Genomic DNA, 21,442 nt, shown 5'->3' on the forward strand with positions numbered 1-21,442 from the left:
CGGGGACTGTATAAGCGGAGTAGATGATCGATGGTGAACGAGCACCCATCGATTTTGTTCACAACAAATCGGAGGAGGATCACAATCCTCCACAGTGATGGATGAATCTGGCCTAGGCACACATTGTACCTCTTGCAGAAGTCTAAAATGACCGGGTCTACCGGGTCCAATATAAAGGGATAAGTGTAAACACTTAGATATCCCTCGACATGGGTGGTAATGGCCTTTTCGGGGTCGGGGACCACTGTGTCTTTGTCGGCCCAGTTGTAGTATTTCCGGACCGTAGGGAGGACCTCTTCGGTAATTGAGCAGATGTATATCGAGGCCTCCTCACACCGACCCTGTACAGAAGAAGGCTTCTCAACTTTAAAGTCGCCGCTGACCGAACAACCACCGGGAATGAACTTCTTCAAGGGAGGCTCTTCTGCCGATTCATCAACAATCGTATCGGGAACGGTATCCTCGACCTTAGTGGTCAGTCACGAGGAAGAAGGAGCATCCTTATGAGGAATAGATTTCGAGGTTTTTGCCATTGTTATTGAAATAAAAGCTTGGAAAAAATGGAAAAAGAATGAAAGTTGAAAGATCAGACTTGTTGGCTTGAGTAGGAGATGAGTAAAAGTTTTCGCAAAGTACTGAAGAACCTTGAGTAATGGGGGTAAAAACGCTAGATAATGTTGAAGTCCTAGAGGTACGAAGGTAGAAGATTTGGTGTAAAGTGAAAAATGGATAAGAGAGGGGGTATTTATAGGAGTTCAGTGACGTTTCATGTCCAGGGACGGCCGATCGGCTGCTGACATGCATTTAATGCCATTATGATATGACTGACGAGACATTTAAGATGTTTTGTCGTTTCTGACGCGATGTGTCGAAGTAAGAATCGGGAGCTCATGTCGTTTCTCGTCATTTACTCTCTGAGAAATGAGGGGACTATCTGTATACGGTCAAAATCGGACTCATGGTATACCCCGACCTCCGACAAAATAAGTTTAGCTCGAGACATGATGACAGGGGACCAAAATCGGGACAAGAGTCTCATTGAGTCATGGTTCGGAATCAGTCCTAGCCTTGAACGACTTCGAAGAACATTGTCGGGCAATCAAGCACGACCAACAGAGTGCTGTTATGTCCTGGACCGGCCGGATATACCTCTTGTGCTAGGGCCCGAACAAATCGCTTATCACCGGAGCCATCGAGACCACGCCCCCGGATTCGGTTCAAGCTCCAAAACCTCGAAAAAGCCTTACCAAACGGATGCACATGACTAACGAAGGGCCGTGATATCCACGCCCGACCGGATATCATGACGCGGATCTCGACCCGCATCGACAGCAGATTAGTGATTTACGAAAAAGAAGATTTTTACCTTTTTTAGAATTGTACTAGGGATGAAATCTCCTACTATATAAAAGAGATGATTTTTATTCAAAGGACACACTGTAACACGCATTTCAAAGTAATATATTATTATTTTTTCTGTTATTAGCTCTTTCTCTTATTCATCAGTGCTGGCCATAGTGAGCCCGGATCGAGGGCGAGTACTTCATTAAGGCTGAAACTATCCTCCTTGTGTGGTTTGAATCTATTTTATCTTTGTTTGTTCAATTTGACTTAATTTATCGCTTTGTATCAAATTAATCCGCGTATCTTTAAAACCACATACAAATTTAATTGTTATCCGATTTTGAAGGTAAACAATACTAAGGCTGTCTCTGGTTATGCTCATCTTTTAACTACTGAAACAGAAACCAGATGAAGATAGAAGCATGCAACGCAAAGGTAAATCAACGATAAAAAATTAGAAAGAAAAAGAGATGAAGAATAGAGAAAAAGGGCTGAGCAGCAATACCGGGGATAAAACTCACCGGAAAAGGCTATGTAGGAGCGAAGCAATGTTAAAAGTGGCCAAGGAAAGGCGATAGAGCCGAAGAAAATAGATAAATAAGGTGTAAAACAATGATACGTGCCTATTTAGGTTTAGGATAGAAGACACGTTTTTATAAATACTACTATACAAAGTCGAAAATACCCTTAACTATAATGTTAATGACCGGAAGCAACCAGGTCGAAACTTGGCTTTTCGATAATATAGTAAAGTAAAGTAATGTAATGTAATGTTAGCCATTGGTAGCCTAATGGATTAGAAGCATAAATTGAAAGAGAGCAAAGCTCAGATTTTTCTTTTCTGCTTGGAGTGCGGCAAGAGATATTTTCGAAAAAAGGCCCAAAATAGTCTAGTATCTTTGGACTTTAACTCAAACTAGTCATATTTCTTTCACATGGAGTCTTAATAGTCCACATTCTTTAATAAAGTGGTACACTTTTAGTCTCCATGTTTGATATGAAAAAAAATATTTTTCTAGAAAATGAGCGGTTATCATTTATTTTTCCTTGTATGGTTGGTGAGTGAAAAATTTTTCAAATTTTTTTTTCTAGTGTTTGTTTAGAGAGTAAAATAATTTTTTAGAAATTTTTTTATGCTACTTTTCTTACCTCCTCCCCCTTCTCCCAAATCCCCATATTTCCCGTGCTCCCCTTTCCCCTCCCCTCCCCTCCCCCTAACCCCAATTACCCAACGTTTTTAAGACTCTATTTTTCTCAAGAATTTAATTATTCTTTTAAAACTTTACACAAACCAAAAGGATTAATGTGTTGCTTTACCTTTTCTCGCAAAAATAATGTTGAAATTTGTGTTATACAACTAAAAAAAAAATATTTTTTTTTGGTTGAAAAAGAAAGTACTCTTTCTAGAACATGAAAAAGTACTCATTTTGTTAAAATGAAAGAAAATACTTTTTCTATATCATGAAAAGAAAATACTTTTTGCTACATCATTTTATACAAATGAAAGAAAATACTTTTTCTACATCATAAAAAGAAGAAGAATTAACCCAAATAGCCGCCTACCTAACTGCTTAGACTAAAAATAATCAGTGGAGGTATAATATATGTATAATTTATGTATTATTTGTGTACAATTATGTATAATAAATGTATAATCTATGTATATGGCTAGAAAGTGTAAACAATGAAGAAAAGTTTGAAGAAAAGGGTGTGGAAGGTTAAAAAAAAATTTTGAAAAATATTTTTCCTTCTCTTGACAGGGAAAACATTTTCCTCCAATTGGAGAAAAATGAGTTCATGAGAAAAATATTTTTCAAAACATTTAATCCAACCAAACATGAGAAAATCAAAAAATATTTTTCGGAAAATATTTTTTTTCATATCAAACATGAAGACTAAAAGTGTACCACTTTATTAAAGATATGGACTATTAGTGCTCAATGTGAAAGAAATAGGAATAATTTGAGTTAAAGTCCAAAGATAGTGGACTATTTTGGGTCTTTCTCAAATATATTCCTCGGGAGATGACATGTTTCAAAAGCCCAAACATCTAACATTATCCGGAAAGAATATTCCCACCTTGTACAACAACCGAAAAGCAAAGGAGAATTGAACAAAAGGGCGTTGATTTGAACATCGTATTCCGTGCGATTTCTCAAATTTCGGTTTTCCTTTGAGAGTAATTTGTTTTTTTTTTCCATGGCTATCTCTACATCCTTTTGCCGGCCCATTTCATCTTTCAATGCTATCTCTTCGCCGTCTCTCTATTTCTTCAAACCCCTACACCACCACTTCAAACTTGATGACTCTTTTCATTCTTTGGTCGTAAAATGTTGTTCGTCTCACATGGGCAAATCTCCAGACCACTTGAATGGCAGGTATTGTAATGAATTGGGCAGTGTTAACGCTCCTTTCTGTGTTGCCTTATTGCCCTTTTTTTTTCTTTTCATTTTTGTTACTCCATATCATTTTATGTATCCTAGTTTAAGAGAAACAGATTGTCCGGGGGACGGTTATGAGTTGTTAAACACGAGCACAACCGTTTTTGCATCTGATTTTTAAGGGTTTAGGAAGTCTTTTACTTTAAAGTACTTTATAATAAGAGTAGAATTTCATAAATTTAGCAGCCTAAGTGTGAAATCTTCGATTAGATGGAGGTCATTCTTTCTGTTCAGTCAGCTAATAATCTCAAAACTTTTATACTTTTTGTTGAATAGGCTAGTTATTCCAACTTTCTTTTTTCTTTCACTGAGTAAATGTATCACTAATTGCAAGAACTGCAGTTTACCCTATTTACCTTGGGTTGAATGCTTTAGTACCAATACCAAAAATGTTTTACATGTAATCCTTGGTATTTTAACATCAGTAATGTATTTTTTCCACTTTTAGGCATTTTATTCGTCATGCTAGTGATACCTTATGTATGACCTTGAATTTTTTAATAACGTCAATGTTCTATCTTATGCGTGTGTAGTGTTGTCGAAGGCTCATTTAAGGCGCGCTTAAGCCCTGAAGCTCAGGAAAGCTCAGTGAGGCCGCTTCGCCTCGCTTAAGCTGCGGTTTAGTGTAGGCAAGGCACTAAGGCGTGTAACTCATAGCCCATGAGTTTTATCTTGAATCGAGCAGTACTAAACAACAAATATAATTGGCAAAAAAGAATATCAGTTGTTGAGGAAAACATTATGAATGAAATTTGTTTCTGTTTTCTTGAATTACATATATATTTTTATTTTTCCTTCGTTGCACCTTTTTTTACTAAAGCCTGCACTTTAATTGCATTTTGCGCTTAAAGTCCCAATAACCTGGAGCACTTTTTAGAGCTTTTCGCCTTTGACAACACTTGTGTGATGCAGTGTCACTTTAGGTATAACTTAATAGTCCGTAACATTAACCTGTTATATGTATTATTAGCCCTTGGAATTTAATGTTGTGCTTTGCTTCCCATGAAGCTGTGTGTTCCTTAAATCAATTTCCTTGTATACATGTTCTGTGATAGGAAACCAGAGTTATCTCCTATAGCTTCTTTTGGTGTCACGATCACAGATAATGGGACTTCTAAACCATCATATAGATGGCGTAGAGTGCTGCTTAAAGTTAGTGGTGAGGCACTAGCAGGAGATCAAGCACAAAACATTGATCCCAAGGTCAGAATAGGAAAGCTGCTCACATGTCTCCATGTTTCTGTGTTGTCTGTTCTTCTTTCTAGATTTCTGATCTTTCATAAAGCTTTCATGTTGTTATACAGATCACAATGGCCATCGCAAGGGAGGTGGCAGCTGTCACTCGTCTTGGAATTGAGGTAAAGTTTTTGAATAAATCAAATATCTCTTGCTTAAAGATCCTTACTCTTTTATTATATGAAGTTGGTGCATCATCTGAAATGTTTGAATTTGTTCATTTACTTGTCCCATATTATCAATCCCTATTTCTGTGGGATCCTTAGACTATTGTTTTATTATTGTTTTCTCTATAATTCATGGTTTTCCTGGAGCATCAACCTTGGGATTCGTATCACAATCATTTGTACATTTTTCGATTCTTGTGCTGTCTGAAGTAAATATTTACCCAAATTTTCTACTAGTTAGTGCTCAAGATCGTTTTGAGGAGATTGAACTAAAAGGACTATTGTTATTTCATTAAAATTTTATACCAATGAAACTTTCTTGCGTTCAAGGGAACTTGCAAATTATTAATGTGTTTGAAAATATGAACCAATTGTTGATTTTCATATTTGCTCTTTTTCTTGATGGGTAAATTAAGAATTTTATTGATGTAATAAGAAAAGAAAACAGCATGTTAGAGTTAGTTCATGTATAGAGTGTGTTGTTTGTATAAGTGACCCACATTGATAGTGAAGGTTTTAGGTATATTTACACACCCTATATAAATAGGGTTCCTTGTATTATAGTAAATTAATATCAATAATATAATTTTTCCGTGCTATTCTCACACATCATAAGAGCAATGCTGTTAGCAGTATATCCAAAAAAGGGAATAAGGACATTACAGAAAAGGGTGAAAATCATTTTTACTCCTCAACTTTGCTTTAAAAATCAAACTCCCCCCTCAACATTGAACAATAATCATTCTCCCCCTTTTATGTCCATTGAGTTTTTTAATACCTATTTTTACCCTTACATATCAACCTTTGTCTCTCTTTTTTTTTTTTTTTTACTTTTTTAAAATCATGATATTTTTCTTTAATTTTTTAAAATTTATATAACAAAAGAAAAATTATTCCTGAGACGAAAAAAGAAGAGTGAGAAATAGTAATTAAGTAATATGTTCTATAGTGAAATAAATGGGCAGAATAAAAATAATTTAATATATATTTATTGTAATCGAAGCTCTAATATATATTTATAAAGTGACAATAAAAGGGAGTAAAAACTTTATAAATATTTGAATGCAAGTAATACAAAGATAATGAATAAAATTAGAGATAAATTTATAATAGAATTCTATATAGATAAATGAATTTTAGTCACCACTAATGAAATAAAAATAGAAATAAATTTTATAACAGAATTCTAAAAGATTATCTATTTATATTGTAAATGCATTCTAAATTATAATTTAAATATTATTTCATTAATGACGATCAAAAATCATTTATCTATATAGATGATAGAGAATAAGAAAGAGCGAAACTTAAATATATGTGTATGCACACACTCAGATATACATACTTAATGTATGTAATATGTAAATAACAATCATAAAAACAATTGCGTTAGGTTTTGTAATAAAATTATTAAAAAAATATTTTACTTATAATATTAATAAACTTAAGTGAAAATCTACACTAAGATAGAAAATTATTTAAACTATAGGTAAAATGTCTAGGTTAAAAAATAAAATATTATTCTATATAATATTAAAATGTATTATATAGATGGAGAATTAAAAATGTCAAGGGCAAAATTGATATTGCATAGGATAAGAGGGGGAGAATGACTATTGTTCAAAGTTAAGGGGGGAATGATTTTTAAAGCAAAGTTGGAGGGTGTAAATGATTTTCACCCTTACAAAAAATGTAGTGAACTTAGATACTCAGTTGTGGTATTCGGCTCTAACAAATTGTCCAAACCCGTAGTGCACCAAAACCCAGCAGGGATATACAGTTGAGTTTAAGATTAACTACACTAAAGGTCTTCGGGGACTCGAGCATTTCTTTCCATCCAAATACAGCTGCAGGGACGGAGTTCCATGTTTCGGAGGAAGATTTAGTCATCCTTTTTTATGTCAAGCTAGGAGGAATCCAAGGTAGATCTTGACATGCAACACCGGATGTCCAAGATGCAAAAAATGAAATTCCAGATGCTGGATGTGATCTTGCAGTGAAGAAATAAATGATTAACATCTTCTTTGTCGTTCTCACAAAGGGAGCACCTGTTGCATAAAGAATGTCCCCTATTTCGAAGTTTGTCAATAGTGAGGCATTTGCCATTAGCCAAAATCCATGAGAAAAATATAAACCTTGTAAGGGACACAGATTTTCCAGATTGTTTTCCATGGCCAGGGAGCCGAACCTTGGGGAAAAACCGTGAAATGGCAGTAAATTATAGAGGAGTAGCATCAAGCTGCATGAAATCATATTTGCTATTCTAACTTCTTATTTTCCATCTTATATCACGGTTAAATCAATAAATCTGGCATGAGCTCATTAATGGCAATGTTGGTCTGGTTTTTCATAGATTTCTCAGATCTTCTAGAAATTGTGGTAGGTTTGCCACAGTTGTTAGTGGAGGTAATATTTTTGGTGGATCCTCTTGGGCAGGAAGTAGTGGACCGGATTGCTATCTGTTTGTCTGCTGTTCAATTATTCATTTACATATTTGTTATTCGAACTTCTTGTTTTCGATCATGTGCCATGATTAAATCAGTATAAGACTACTATGAGTTCCTTGATGGCGATCTTGTTCGGATTTTTCATGGATTCTCAGCTGTTCTAGCAATATAGCAGGTTGCAATAGTGGTTGGTGGAGGTAATATTTTTCGTGGATCCTCCTGGGCAGGAAGCAGTGGACTGGATCGTTCATCTGCTGATTATATTGGGTAAGTTTGTTATTGTTTTACTGTTAGTTTGAATTTTTTTTGAAAAAAAGTTAGTTTCAAATGCTTTCAAAAGTTAAATATCGATTTGTTTAACTTTCTGTCTTTTTTGGGTTAATCTGACACTTTTTCTTGCTCAAAGAGAACTTTCTTTCTGTACTTAGTGATTTTGCATGCGATTGGGTATATCACTGACAATTCAAGGGTGTAACCGGGCTTTGTAGTGTTGTCTGTGCAATTTAGTATGCTTTAGACAGACATGCCTCTAACTTGAAGGAATGCTTAAGTACACATTCGTTGATATCTGTGAGAAAATGCACTTGAGGCAGCAAAGGGTGGTAGGAAAAGTTATTTTGATGTGTTCCTACTTCCTATTTCCAAAAACGATGTTGATGTAGGACAGGCTTGGTTGTTTTCCTGTTACATGAAATAGCGGTTAAAGAAATCAGAGCGGGGTTTCGAGGCCCCTTTTCCCTTTTTGGGCTTTGGTGTTGGTGTCTAAATTTATAAAAAAGTGCTTCAAAGGAATTAAGCATGTCCATGAATATGATGATTGGAGATTACAGAAGCTGAGAAAGGAAAGTTATGCAGCTTTTACAGTAATTTTGTATCATATACTAGGTGAAGTGGCTTCAAAGTTGTTGGCCAAAGAGGATTCTGATAGGCTGTTAAACCATGCTAAAATAGTGATGTTGTTAGTTTTTGAAAGCTGAAGTTATTTAAAAACATGGGAAGATAACCATTGAATTAACTGTATCAGGCAACTCATATTCTCTGCTAACCATCTATTTATATTACAAAGTCCTGGACATTTACTTGCAACAACTCGATGCTATTAAAACTGGAGAGCTAAGCTGTACTCTAAAACTATCTAAGCTGTGCAGGGTGCCCCTAGTCCAGATCTCGGGAAAATTCTTAAGAATTATATAACTCTTAGCCAAGATGAAGTTTATATAAGCATATTACAATGAGGTAGCATTAGAACTGATTGGAACATAAAACAAGATTAAATATTTTTTAGATGTCAGTTCTCAACAATCTAAGTAGGCTATGCCTGAGAGATGAAGCAAAATCTGTATTTTGTCAAATGCATTTTACTTTTTCTTAATATCTAATAGGTACAAATGCTTTTGTTTTGAAGTACATGAGCCCTAGATTCTGCAGAATCTGGTGATGCAACTCTTGATTTCAATCCAAATGTCTTCCTTATATTTGTGTTCAAACCAAGATTCGCATTGCTAGGGACTTCAGACCTTCAGGCTCATATACTTGAAACAAAGCTTTTGTTTGTTGATGCTCTTCTGGAGTGAGTAGATCAGTTCTTTAAGTTGGTCAGGTTGAAACTCTTCATCTTTGACTTAAATGAATGGTGGTATCACTTCTTGTTTAACCTGTCCTATGAGTTATCAGTGCGTACCGAAGATGAATGGGAGAGAGATCACTTTGAGAAAATTTGGTATTATTCTTAATATGAAAGTTTTATCGCTTACCTTTCAGGATGTTGGCAACTGTTATGAATGCAATATTCTTACAAGCTACAATGGAGAGCATTGGAATCCCTACAAGAGTCCAGACTGCATTTCGAATGTCGGAAGTTGCTGAACCATATATCCGTAGAAGGGCTGTTAGGCATCTCGAGAAAGGGAGGGTAGTAATTTTTGCAGCAGGAACTGGGAATCCCTTCTTCACAACAGACACTGCTGCAGCTTTGCGTTGTGCAGAGAGTGAGTTCTACTTTTTTCCTGATTCAGATCTTCTACATGCATGGAACTTTGACATACTTGCAAATTGAAGTGGATTCTGCAAACTATCATTCTTCCTTTCTAAATTGGAGAAAATAGAAAGCAAAAATAAGAAGCAAATGTTACAAGCTCTCCATAACGTAAACTGTCCTATATTTGAAAGACATTCCAAACGGAGTGGATAATGACTAAAGTTCCTTCAGAGGTGATAATTTTCTTAAAATCAATTCTTCATGGATCATGTGAAACTATTCGGCTAAGAATATACCAAGTTCATTGTATGCCCACGTCAGCACCTAAATGTTAACTAGTAATATTTATTTCCCATTAAATGGAAATGTCGCATAACATTGGACCTGATTGAATAGTTTGTCCCCATATGGTTCTCGTCCATGATGTGGTCTATGAGACAAATGAGGCTCTACTACTGGAACATATATAAGATTGCACGTTACCTTTTTTTTTTTTTTTTTTTTGTTTTTGTTTCTTACCAATAAAATTTTGAATGCATTGAAGTTAATGCTGAGGTGGTGTTGAAGGCAACCAACGTTGATGGAGTCTATGATGATAACCCTAGGCATAATCCTGACGCTCGACTTCAGGATAACCTGACTTACCATGATGTAATTTCTAAGGAGCTCTCCGTGATGGACCTGACTGCAATAACTTTGTGCCAAGAAAACAACATTCCAGGTACGAGGTTTCCTACCCTTGTATCCCTTACCTTTTTGTGGATGATTCCAGACGTGTCATTGACGAGCCTTTCCCTTTTAATTAAGTGCTGACCTTTCCAATCTTATTTTTCATTATGCAGTTGTCGTTTTTAATCTCAATAAACCAGGTAACATTGCTAAAGCCATTAAAGGAGAGATGGTTGGCACATTAATTGGTGACACATGGAATACTGAAGCTGCAGTGTCTTAAGAGGAATAAAGAAAAGAGGTCTGTTTCAGCAGCTGGAAGTTGGATTGCTGTTTTGTAGCATTTTAACACTAACATAGCTCATTTTTGCAGATTGTTCCAAGAACTTGGCACTCAAAGTGTTGAAGGAATGGAGTGCGCTCTCTTTACAGAAAGCCATGGATATAAGCATATAATATCCCGGAATTCATCATAAATTCTGATGCTGGATACATGTTAGTGGGTACTAGAAGTTCTTCTCCCTAGGAATTTTCATAGCTTTTCTTTGAAGTGCAAAACTAGGTAGCCAAGAGTTACTTTTTTCGACGGTATTGCTCCTTTATGTTCTACATTTCTCTTCTTGCCCCTAACATATTCACCCACTCACAGCCGCTCACCCATCCAAACCCAATACTTTTAGGGGTCATTTGTTTTGCAGTATAAGAAAATATAATCTATGTATAAAATTATTTATTACTTATATAGCGTTTGGTTTCTGGTACAAAATGCTGCATTACTAATATAATTTATGCATAACTAATACAACATTTGATTTTTGATATTATACTAATACTTATGTGGAGTTTGATATCGGAAACTAGAAACTGTAGTATTAATTTCAGTATAACTTGTATACGTATTATTTTATACGAGATAACATGTGGAATAAGAATAGTATCTGAAGACAAAAATGTTCTTATATTATGCAGTATCTATATAACAATTCATGCATTTTATTCACCAATGGCACCAACAGTAATTAGTGCATTATAACTAGATTATAAGCTAAACGATCCCTTGTAATATTTGAGAAATGAACTTAAACATGCTTTAGCAGCTAAAATCTCGATGTTGGAAAAAACGTTTTCCACTTGAACTTTGACTGAGTTTTCAACCTAAAAAGGCAAATTTGGCACTTTGTGTTTTCGACTAAAGCATTTGCGCTTCAACACAATGTATTAGTTTCATAGACCATAGTGGTAGTTGAACAATTCCATGCCGCATCATTTAACGCGGTCTTCAAAGGTCTTTCTTTTTCGTTGTTTCATTCACAGTTCATCTCACCTTTCAAAAATTTCGGAAATAAAAGTTCTTTTTGATTCATAAAATCCTTTCTTTCGATTCGTGGTGATCCAATTTATTACTACCGACACCTATAAGGCAGATGTCTAAAACACACACGAGGCTATTTTCCTCAATCACGTGAAGCTCTCACCAAGCCTAAGCCCCTGCACCCCAAAACCTCAACAGAACCCAATCTTCACATTCCTCGCCATTCACCAAATTCAACACTGGTCAAACACTTCTTTTACAACCATTGATCCACTAAATTAAACCATGCAAAATACCAAACTTCGAACAAACTCCAAACCATCTCGCAATTAATCCAATTCAATGGCGTCTCATTTCTCTCCGGCAATTCTCTCCCTCCTTTTATTCTTCACCTTCTCTTACGCCAAAAATCACCATGATCACCATCACCTCCATTTTCCGCCTGAGATTCGAGGAGCCTGCAAGGCCTCACGCGAACCATCAACATGCGAGGCTTCATTCCATCATCACTTGCCTTCCAACCCTACAACACTTCAAATAATCCATTTGGCCTTGGGCCTCTCCTCACAAAAACTTACGAAGGCCCAGGCCATGGTGAAGGATATCTTGAATGTTTCGGCTGGAAATCTGAACCTCACGGTCGCCGCGAAAAATTGCATGGAGGGACTCGAGTATTCGGAGTACAGATTCAAACAGACAGCTGATCATGCATTGCCAGGTGGTAAAATCAAGGACGCTCGTGCATGGATGAGTGCCACGCTGGGGTACCAACACGGCTGCTCGTCGGGTTTGCAAAAAGTGAACGACACCGTTCAAGTGAGAAAAACTATAGTGTTTGTGGATTCCTTGATTGGGCTCACCAGCAATGCTTTGGGGATGATCATGAATTACGACATTCATGGGAGCAAAACCGGATCATGGGGTCCGCCAAAGACAGAGCGTGACGGATTTTGGGAAGGTGTTAGGGGGACCAGGTATTGAATTTGTGTATTCACCTTATTTCAAAATTTAAATTGTTAGATCAAATATATTTTTAATTACTTAATTATATTAAGTTTTGGCCAGAATGTATATCAAGGGCGGGGTACCTTCGAGTTTGAAGTCGAATATGACGGTTTGCAAGGCTGGAAATTGTGACTATAAAACCGTGCAGGAGGCGGTGAATGCAGCGCCGAACTACTTGGTATATGAGAAATTTGTTATATGGATCAAGGCAGGATTGTATAATGAGATTATTAGGATCCCTTTGGCGAAGAGAAATGTGGTATTGTTGGGAGATGGAATGGGCAAAACTGTTATTACGGGATCATTAAATGTTGGTTACATGGGCAACAACCACTTTTGAATCTGCTACGGTCGGTAAGTGAATTATTGGATCTTGGTGGTTCATTCCATTTGATCATTTTGTTTGACGATAGGATCTTTTTGTAAATATTTATTTAATAATTCTACCAATTTTTCTTTTAACAACGATGAAACTAATCAAGTTCAAATTTCATCCTAAAAAATCGACAATTGTGATAGGCTAAAGTTTTCTAATTGTAATTTCAAGACCACAAATACAGTATAAACACATCTACTAATGTTTTAATTATTTTATTTTATGCATAACATAGACAAAAAATATGAGCTTGGCGCCTCCGTGTTAGAATTTAATGCTCATAAATCATGCACCGGCAAACTTGTACGTCTCGCCGAACTAGTGGATAAAACTGTGCTGTCCTACGGTCCATTTTAAATGTGCCTTTCTAATTTGGCAGATAAGTGTTTAAAAATCAAGGCGGGTAGTATTTTTTTCCTTCAAATTTACTCTTGCTTCAATAAATGATCAAAAAATTTTGAGGAGAGGTAAAATGGTAACTTAATCTAATAATCCTTATAATTAAATAATTTTCTTAATGAGTATGGCTGCAAAAATAGTTCTTAAAATAGGAATAATTTGAACATGAAGTAGTACTAGTTCGTTTTTCATTGCTATACAAGATGATGCATGCATAAGCCAGCCCTTTTACAGAGGCTTTGTCGAACCCTTTAGACTGCCCACGAGGAGCACGGGGGTTAAGGGGAGCTATTCTTACAATAGTATACAGTCCATTGTGGCTGCATTTATTTTTGACCAGTTTGCTCAATTAAAGACTCTCTCTTATAGAAGGATGTTCTTATATAGTGATTGTCCTTATAAAGTAAAATGCTACAAAAATCATGCTACACTATCAAGAAATTTATCACACTTCCAATAAAAACTTGAAAACGAAAAGTTATCAAATACTTCTGAGATAAATGGTCATAGTACTTTGACATTTAAGTGTTCACATTTTTTCCTAGCTTCGTTCATCAATGAGCCTACTATACATGATTTCAAGGAATATAAGCAGTCCAAAAATTATGATGAAATCTGTAGAACATCTGCTTTAGAACATATACTTTATGATCTTTAATTCGGTGCTTTCATAAATTGTTCTGATGTTCCCTTTTTTTGGGAGTTCTAAAACAGGAGTACTTGGTGATGGATTCATGGCTAGGGATCTAACCATTCAAAACACAGCAGGTCTTGATGCTCAACAAGCCGTAGCTTTTCGATCCAGCAGTGATCATTCTATCGTAGAAAATTGCGAATTTCTGGGCAATCAGGACACACTTTATCTCAATTCATTGCGACAGTATTACAAATCTTGTCGCATCCAAGGCAATATAGACTTCATTTTTGGAAACGCGGCTGCCTTTTTCCAAGACTGTGACATCCTAGTCGCCCCTCGGCTAGTAAATCCAGAGAATGGCGAAACCAATGCTATAACTGCTCATGGTAGAATAGAGCCAGGACAATCAACGGGATTCGTCTTCCACAATTGTTCAATCGATGGAACTGAAGAATATATGAAGTTGTACTACAGTAATGCTAGTGTACACAAAACTTTCCTTGGAAGGCCGTGGAAGGAGTATTCCAGGACAGTTTTTATACAATGTAAACTGGGGGATCTTATTAATCCTGCTGGATGGATGCCTTGGAGTGGTGAATTTGCTTTGAAAACTCTTTACTACGGAGAATTCGAAAATACTGGTGGAGCTGCAGCCAATGCCAAAGAACGAGTGTTGTGGAGTAGCCAAATCCTAGCTCAACATGTTTATTCATACTCTGTCCATAATTTCATTCAAGGCGATCAATGGATTCCTTAATCTTCATGATTGAAATATTGGCAAATTTTGATTTTGGTCATTTCATTGTAACATAATTTTAAAACATATTTAACCTTCAATTAATTAAAACATATGCACTTTTGACCCCTCTGCTTGTGAATCTAGACTAATTCATTAATTACCCTTGCATTACGTTAAACGTACTGTTAATTAATCTACATTTTTTCACATATTATAGTTCTAGAAATAGTCTAATTATAATATATTTTCTAAGTCTCCAACCAACTCGGCCATAAGTACCTGGATCTACACAAAAATGTGCAGAAGCGTAGCATGAGTACACAACAGCGGTACCCAGTAAATATCAAGCCTAACCTCGGTAGAGTAGTGACGAGGCCGGGTCAAGACACCTACCAGACATGTAAACCTGTGCAAGATATAACTTAAAGCCAACAATGGAAAGAACGTCAATGTAAGGCCAGTAGCAGAAGGATCACAAATTACAATCACAGTAAAGATAATGGGAGCACGAATGGCAACGAGAAACAACCAAGTAATTAAGCAACAACATAGTCGGGGTACATGTGAAATATGAATGAATTCAAGTAAGGGAAACCGATGACAACTCAATCAATCAAATCATTTCTAATGCACGAATCTCAACAAGAATTACCCCAGGTACCACTCCTCGTAATTTCAAATCATAAGTCACAACTTCCAAACATAACACACATGGCACCTTGTACCCACATTTCCAAATCACTTTCGCACGGCAAAATTCACGTGCTACCAGGTACATAGTATCCGTGTCAAATGCTAATAAAGAAGATTCGAGGGATCTATTTATATACAATAAATTAAAATCACAGTTTCTGAACCAAGTAGGAATTAAATGAGAAAATGAGTTTATTTTAGAAATCATTTGGGTGAAGAAAATAATATTTTTAAATAAAATAAAGTATCAGATAAGCTACTAAATTTAATATAAAATTTATTAAATTAAAACATAATAACAATTCTTTTTAAGTAAACTAAAAACATCAGTTAGGGTAAGGAGTTTAAGTTTAAAAATTAATTAAAGTGAAATATGACAACTATTAAGAATAGTAAAATACCGAATGAAACGACGAGTTTTAACTTAAGAGTCACATAAGGTAAGCATGTTAATAATTCTTTCATTTAAAATCTTTACGGTACAGATAACTCAGTAGGGTATGAGAGAATGACTCAGCGTAGTAAATTTATTTTGAAAATCAATTCACCAAAATAATAATAGTAGGAAAGGAAAACAGGAAATGACGGCAAAGCAGTAAACTAACGAAAATAACTCAATCCTCGAAATCAGTAAATCCAAAAATACCAGTCCTCAGAATCTCATATGATAAATACCGAAAGCTAACACAATACAACAATGAATACAACACACACAATCCATTGCGGCGCGCAATCCGATCCCACCGTACAAACACAATCCTCCCTTATTTCACCATATCAATATCAAGAATAAGATATAAAATCTGTTGCGGCGCGCAACCCGATCCCTCCGTATCAATATCAAATCCTCGCTTATTTCACCATATCACATAATCCTCCCTTATTTCACCCGTTGCGGCGTGCAACCCAATCCCACCGTATCATCATATCACAATCCTCCCTTATTTCACCTATTACGGCGTGCAACCCGATCCCACCATATCATCATATCACAACCCTCCCTTATTTCACCTATTGCGGCGTGCAATCCGATCCACAAGCAATTTAAATTAACAACAACAATCCAATAGCTCAATTTACATGAATTTCTACAATCAAAGGATATGAGTACACAGCAATAAGGGAACCACGTAATAATCAAAGGAATGCAACAAATATTACCAAAATGATAGGACAAGTAAAGCACGTGACAACTAAGGTGTGCAAGTAAAGCAGTTAAGACAAGTAGCAAATAGGCACGGAGTCATGGAAGGGACTCAACAATTAAAAGTTAACAAGACAATAAGGAAGGCAATAACTTCAACTAAAGCATGTAAGAGCAAAATAACAAGTAAGGGATATAATAAGTGCTAACAACGTCAAATAAAGCATATAAGAGTAGATTAACAATGAGAGACATAGCACGTCAGGACAATTCAATTAATGGCATGGAAAGAGACTAGACAATCTAAACCGGTCAAATATCACATATAGGCCATTTACCCACTCGTCACCTTGCGTACACGGCTTTCACATAACAAGAATAGCACAATTAACCCAATTCCTAAGGGGTAGTTTCCCTCACACAAAGTTAGGCAAGATACTTACCTCAAAGAAGCTAGACCGATACTCTAAAATGACCTTCTCGCGTGAAACAACCTCTGGACGGCTCAAATCTAGCCAAAATAACATCCTCTTATGAATAAAAACTATAGGAAACAAATCCGGATAATAAAGTTTCAATCTTTAATAAAAACTAAAAAGTCAACACAAAAAGTCAACCCCGGGACCGCACCTCGGAACCTGATAAAATTTATAAAATTCGAACATCCATTCTGATACGAATCCAACCATACCAAATTTATCCAATTCCGACATCAATTCGTCCTTCAAATCATCATTTTATATTTTTGAAAGTTTTCACCAAATTCCCCTTTTTTCAACTCAAATCACTAATTTAATGATAAAAATAAAGATGTAATGATGAAATAAAATCAAATCCGGGTAAAGAACACTTACCCCAATCCAACACATGAAGAACCCCTCAAAACTTGCTCAAAATCGAGGTCTACAACTCAAGATATGATAAAAATGGCCAAACCCTCGAAATAGAGTACTTTATATTTCTGCCCAGGTAACATGCATCGCGATCGTGGAAATTCATATGCGATCGCGAAGAAGAAAATCATCAGCTGCCAAGAATGTTCTATGCTAACGTGAAAAGGGAGAATCGAACGCGAAGAGGAAATAATACTGCCCCACGAAAAGCACTACACGAACGCGGAACAAGGGACGCGAATGCGGTTAATCACTGACTCAGTCATCGCGGCCGTGGGCCATTCTACGCGAACGCGAAGAGCAAAAGCCTTTGCCTCCCCAGCACGGTCAACACTACGCGAACGCGAAAGACAAGATGCGAATGCAAAAAAGTAACACTCACACGCACGTGATCGCGGACAAAACCATGTGAACGCGAAGAAGGAAAAAGGACCGGTCACCAAACAGCCTTCGCGATCACGGTTGTACCTTCGCGATTGCAGAGACGAACATCAGACACCAGCAATCAGCATTCCAAAATAGGAAGAAATGGCTTGTAGCCCATCCGGAACATACCCGAGGCTACCAAGAACCCGTCGAAACATACCAACAAGTTCCATAATATAACGTGGACCTGCTCTAGGTCTCAAATCACATCAAACAATATCAAAACTACGAATCACACCTCAAATCGAACTCAATGAACTTATGACCTTTCAACTTCTACAACTCGTGCCGAATCATATCAAATCAACACGGAATGACATCAAATTTTGCATGCAAGTTCCAAATGACACAACGAAGCTATACCAACTCCCAGAATAGAAATCTGAACCCAATATCAACAAAGTCAACTCCTGGTCAAACCTCTCAACTTTCCAAACCTTCAACTTTCCAATTTTTGCCAAAATATGCCGAAACCTTCTAGAAATATCCAAATGCAAATCTAGGTATACGACCAAATCCAAAATCACCATCCGGACCTAACGAAACTATAAAAACTCTAATCCGGGGTCAAACACATAAAAGTCAAACTTGGTCAACTCTTCTAACTTAAGGCTTTAATAATGAAATTCATTCTTCCAAACTAATTCCGAATCACCTGAAAATCAAAACTGACGATACACACAAGTCATAATACATTATACGGAGCTACTCATGCCCTCAAACCACCGAGCAAAGTATAAATGCTCAAAATGACCGATCGGGTCGTTACATCCTAGCAAATATAGGGCATGCTGCATATACCTTAGGTGAGTCGATCTTTGGTATTGAAATGAATAGGAAAGCCACCCTAGTGTCATCGGGTCATGCACCTAACGACATACCTTCTATGGAATGATGAATCAACCCAGATTACGACACCAATGATTCAGAGCAAAACACTTACCCAGCCTTTCTTCCCTTTTAGATGGAAATCAACCACAACATCCTGCAAATTAGCATGCTTTTGGGATCACCCCACAAGCTGAAATAGTGGTGGAGAAATATCCAACAAGAACACGAAGATGGAATCAGAACGTATCTCAGAGTACTGACCGCATTAATGAATGTCCGAGATGATAGATTACTTACCGGGTTATTAATAGAGTTCTGGGATCTAGCCTAGGCAGTTTTCAAGTTTGTTGACTGGAGGAAGTTAGCAGTTTCACTGAATTGCCATTCGCCGACCAAAAGCCCATACTGCCGGTCATCATGCCGGGTCACAGGTTTCTCTATGCATTGGGATTGAAGAGTAACAAGAACTTGAGAAGTGTCAAAGACGGGTGGGTGAGCCTACATCATCTATTTGATAGAATTGGGAATCGCGAAATCTACGATTTGTACCTTGAGGAGTTTCAATGTAATAAGAAAAAATGGGAGAGCCTTCGCCCCTTGACCATTTCTTTGGCAATGTTGGGACTGCTGGTTTTCCCACAACGGAAGGTGATCAACAACAATATACTACCTCTGATCTTGGCCATATTCCGAGGGAATTTGGGGGTCACTCTTGTCCCAGTGTTGTTACGGAGATGTTCAGGCACTATTGGCATGTTCAGGGGGTATGATTCCTTTAGAGATTGCAACATGTTGTTGCAAATATAGGCTACGGAGAATTTCTCCCAAAGGGACAATCGATTACTTCGTCGGCACTAGCAATATTATCCACAATCACGAAGAGAGAATGAGGCATTGGGCAATACCACATGGTCAAGATGAATGGCGGGAATTTCTGACCCTTCTAACTGGAGATTTCATCAACTGGAAGCTTTCTTGGTTAAGTGACAGAGCAATTGTGAGAGGCCTAGAGAAGTATTTCATCAAGTTAATGGGATTGGAAGGATTCAGACATATGCACCACTAAGAGTCTGAGGCAGTTCAGCTTAGTTAAAGACAAACCCCTTTGATCCCGAATGGCTTTGTTTAAGGATGACTACAATGGGCAAGTTCCAATTCCGAGGGCAAGATGACTTCAAGATGAGTGGAGTGACTTGGTCATGATGAGTATGAGGCAAAACTCACTGTGTACGCCTGAGTACTTTGTGTGGATTACTAAAGAAGATCAGCTGGCCAGGCCTAGTAGGGAAGGGTTAGCTGGGTTAGAAGACTCAAGAGCAGCTTTGCAAGTATACAACAGGATCCTGCCTCACTATCTTGTCACCCCTACCATGCACCAACAGGTAGTCCAGGGATCGATTGATCACATATTGCTTCTTTCTGATGATGACAACCGGATAGTGGAGTACATACAGATTGAGTTCGAGGAAGAACTAGAGGAGGATCCAGAAGAAGAGCTGGAGTATAATCTTGATGATGTTGAGGAGGAATTCGAGGAAGCCTGAAGAAGATCTAGAGGAGGAGAGCTTGAGCGGAAATTCCGGGGATGATTATTGAGTTGTGGTTGATTTCCATTTTGTACTCTTTAAATTCCCTAAGGGCAACTCTATAAGCCCATGAAATCTTTGTACACCCCGAAGGAATTACAATGTAAAATTTGGCGAATTATCCCTCAACTTTTGTATCAATGGAAGCCTTGAAGTCTTTGTAATCCACATTATAACTAGTAAATTTCCCATCGATGAAAAACAATATAAGCTCCAGAGCCGAATGTGTCAAAATTTGGATATTTGTCAAGTACTTGTGGTATAGGCCCAACTCTGGCAAAGAGAGGTCCTTGAATATATTTAGGAATGCGCTTGTTCAAATATGTGAATTAACTGATTTATGTGATTATATCTGTGCACTCCATGAACTAACTTATACTCTTGTTTGTTTTCTTACTTTACTGCTTTACTTATTAATCCCTCCAAAAAACAGAGATTGATTTGTGTTGGTATCTAAACTGGTCGAGCCACCGTATGACCTGAGGTCCAAAGGGAAGATGACTACTATAAACAACCCGGATAGAAATGCTCTGGTACTAACTAACAACCTAGGGGGGATCAGGGGGAAGGGATGAAACTCGGAATATGAACACATCGCTCGGATGGAACAAGAAATAGATTCATTAAGGGAAGATGTACAATAGATCAGGGAGTTGGCACATCTGGCCATGACGACGCTTCCATAACCACCCCATTTTCCATCACTTTATCCCCGACCACTTTCCTTCATCAGCCCGACAACCTGCCAATACCCCAACTACTGTCACCACAAACCCCACCATAACCCAAGTCATACCACCAGTTACTCCTGTAAAAGCACCAAATACTCCCATACGCACCCCTTATGTTCCCAACTATGTTCAAGTCCCACAAAAGCCGCCAACTACTATCAATTTGACCCTAACCTCTCCTCGTGACAATGTCACTTTCACAAATAACCCATACACAGTATATACCCGTGGCACATACCACCACCTATGAGCGATATGTTCCACTTGTATATACCGTATTAGAACCCACTTTTACCGCGCCTGTCATGGTCAGGTGCCCTATGAGATCGAGCAGTATGCTAAAATGGAGAGAAAGGAAAAATCCAAGGAAGATGAGTCTCTGTCTGAA

At 37.2% G+C, this 21,442-nt stretch overlaps 1 protein-coding gene and 1 pseudogene across 1 annotated transcript; both read left to right on the forward strand.

The window, feature by feature from the left end:
- The first annotated feature begins 3,393 nt into the window (after nt 1-3,393).
- LOC107796242 (uridylate kinase PUMPKIN, chloroplastic) lies at nt 3,394-11,134 on the forward strand. Its single transcript, XM_016618989.2, has 8 exons — nt 3,394-3,722; nt 4,841-4,988; nt 5,090-5,143; nt 7,811-7,902; nt 9,397-9,623; nt 10,158-10,334; nt 10,456-10,583; nt 10,656-11,134. Exons 1-7 carry the CDS (start codon nt 3,544-3,546, stop codon nt 10,563-10,565), a joined length of 987 nt encoding a protein of 328 aa, XP_016474475.1. The 5' UTR covers nt 3,394-3,543; the 3' UTR covers nt 10,566-10,583; nt 10,656-11,134.
- Nucleotides 11,135-11,714: 580 nt separating this feature from the next.
- Nucleotides 11,715-14,880, forward strand: LOC107796241 (putative pectinesterase/pectinesterase inhibitor 51; annotated as a pseudogene).
- The last annotated feature ends 6,562 nt before the right edge of the window (nt 14,881-21,442 follow it).

This window comes from Nicotiana tabacum, chromosome 13, assembly GCF_000715075.1.
Source record: "Nicotiana tabacum cultivar K326 chromosome 13, ASM71507v2, whole genome shotgun sequence".
Classification (NCBI taxonomy): Eukaryota; Viridiplantae; Streptophyta; class Magnoliopsida; order Solanales; family Solanaceae; genus Nicotiana; species Nicotiana tabacum.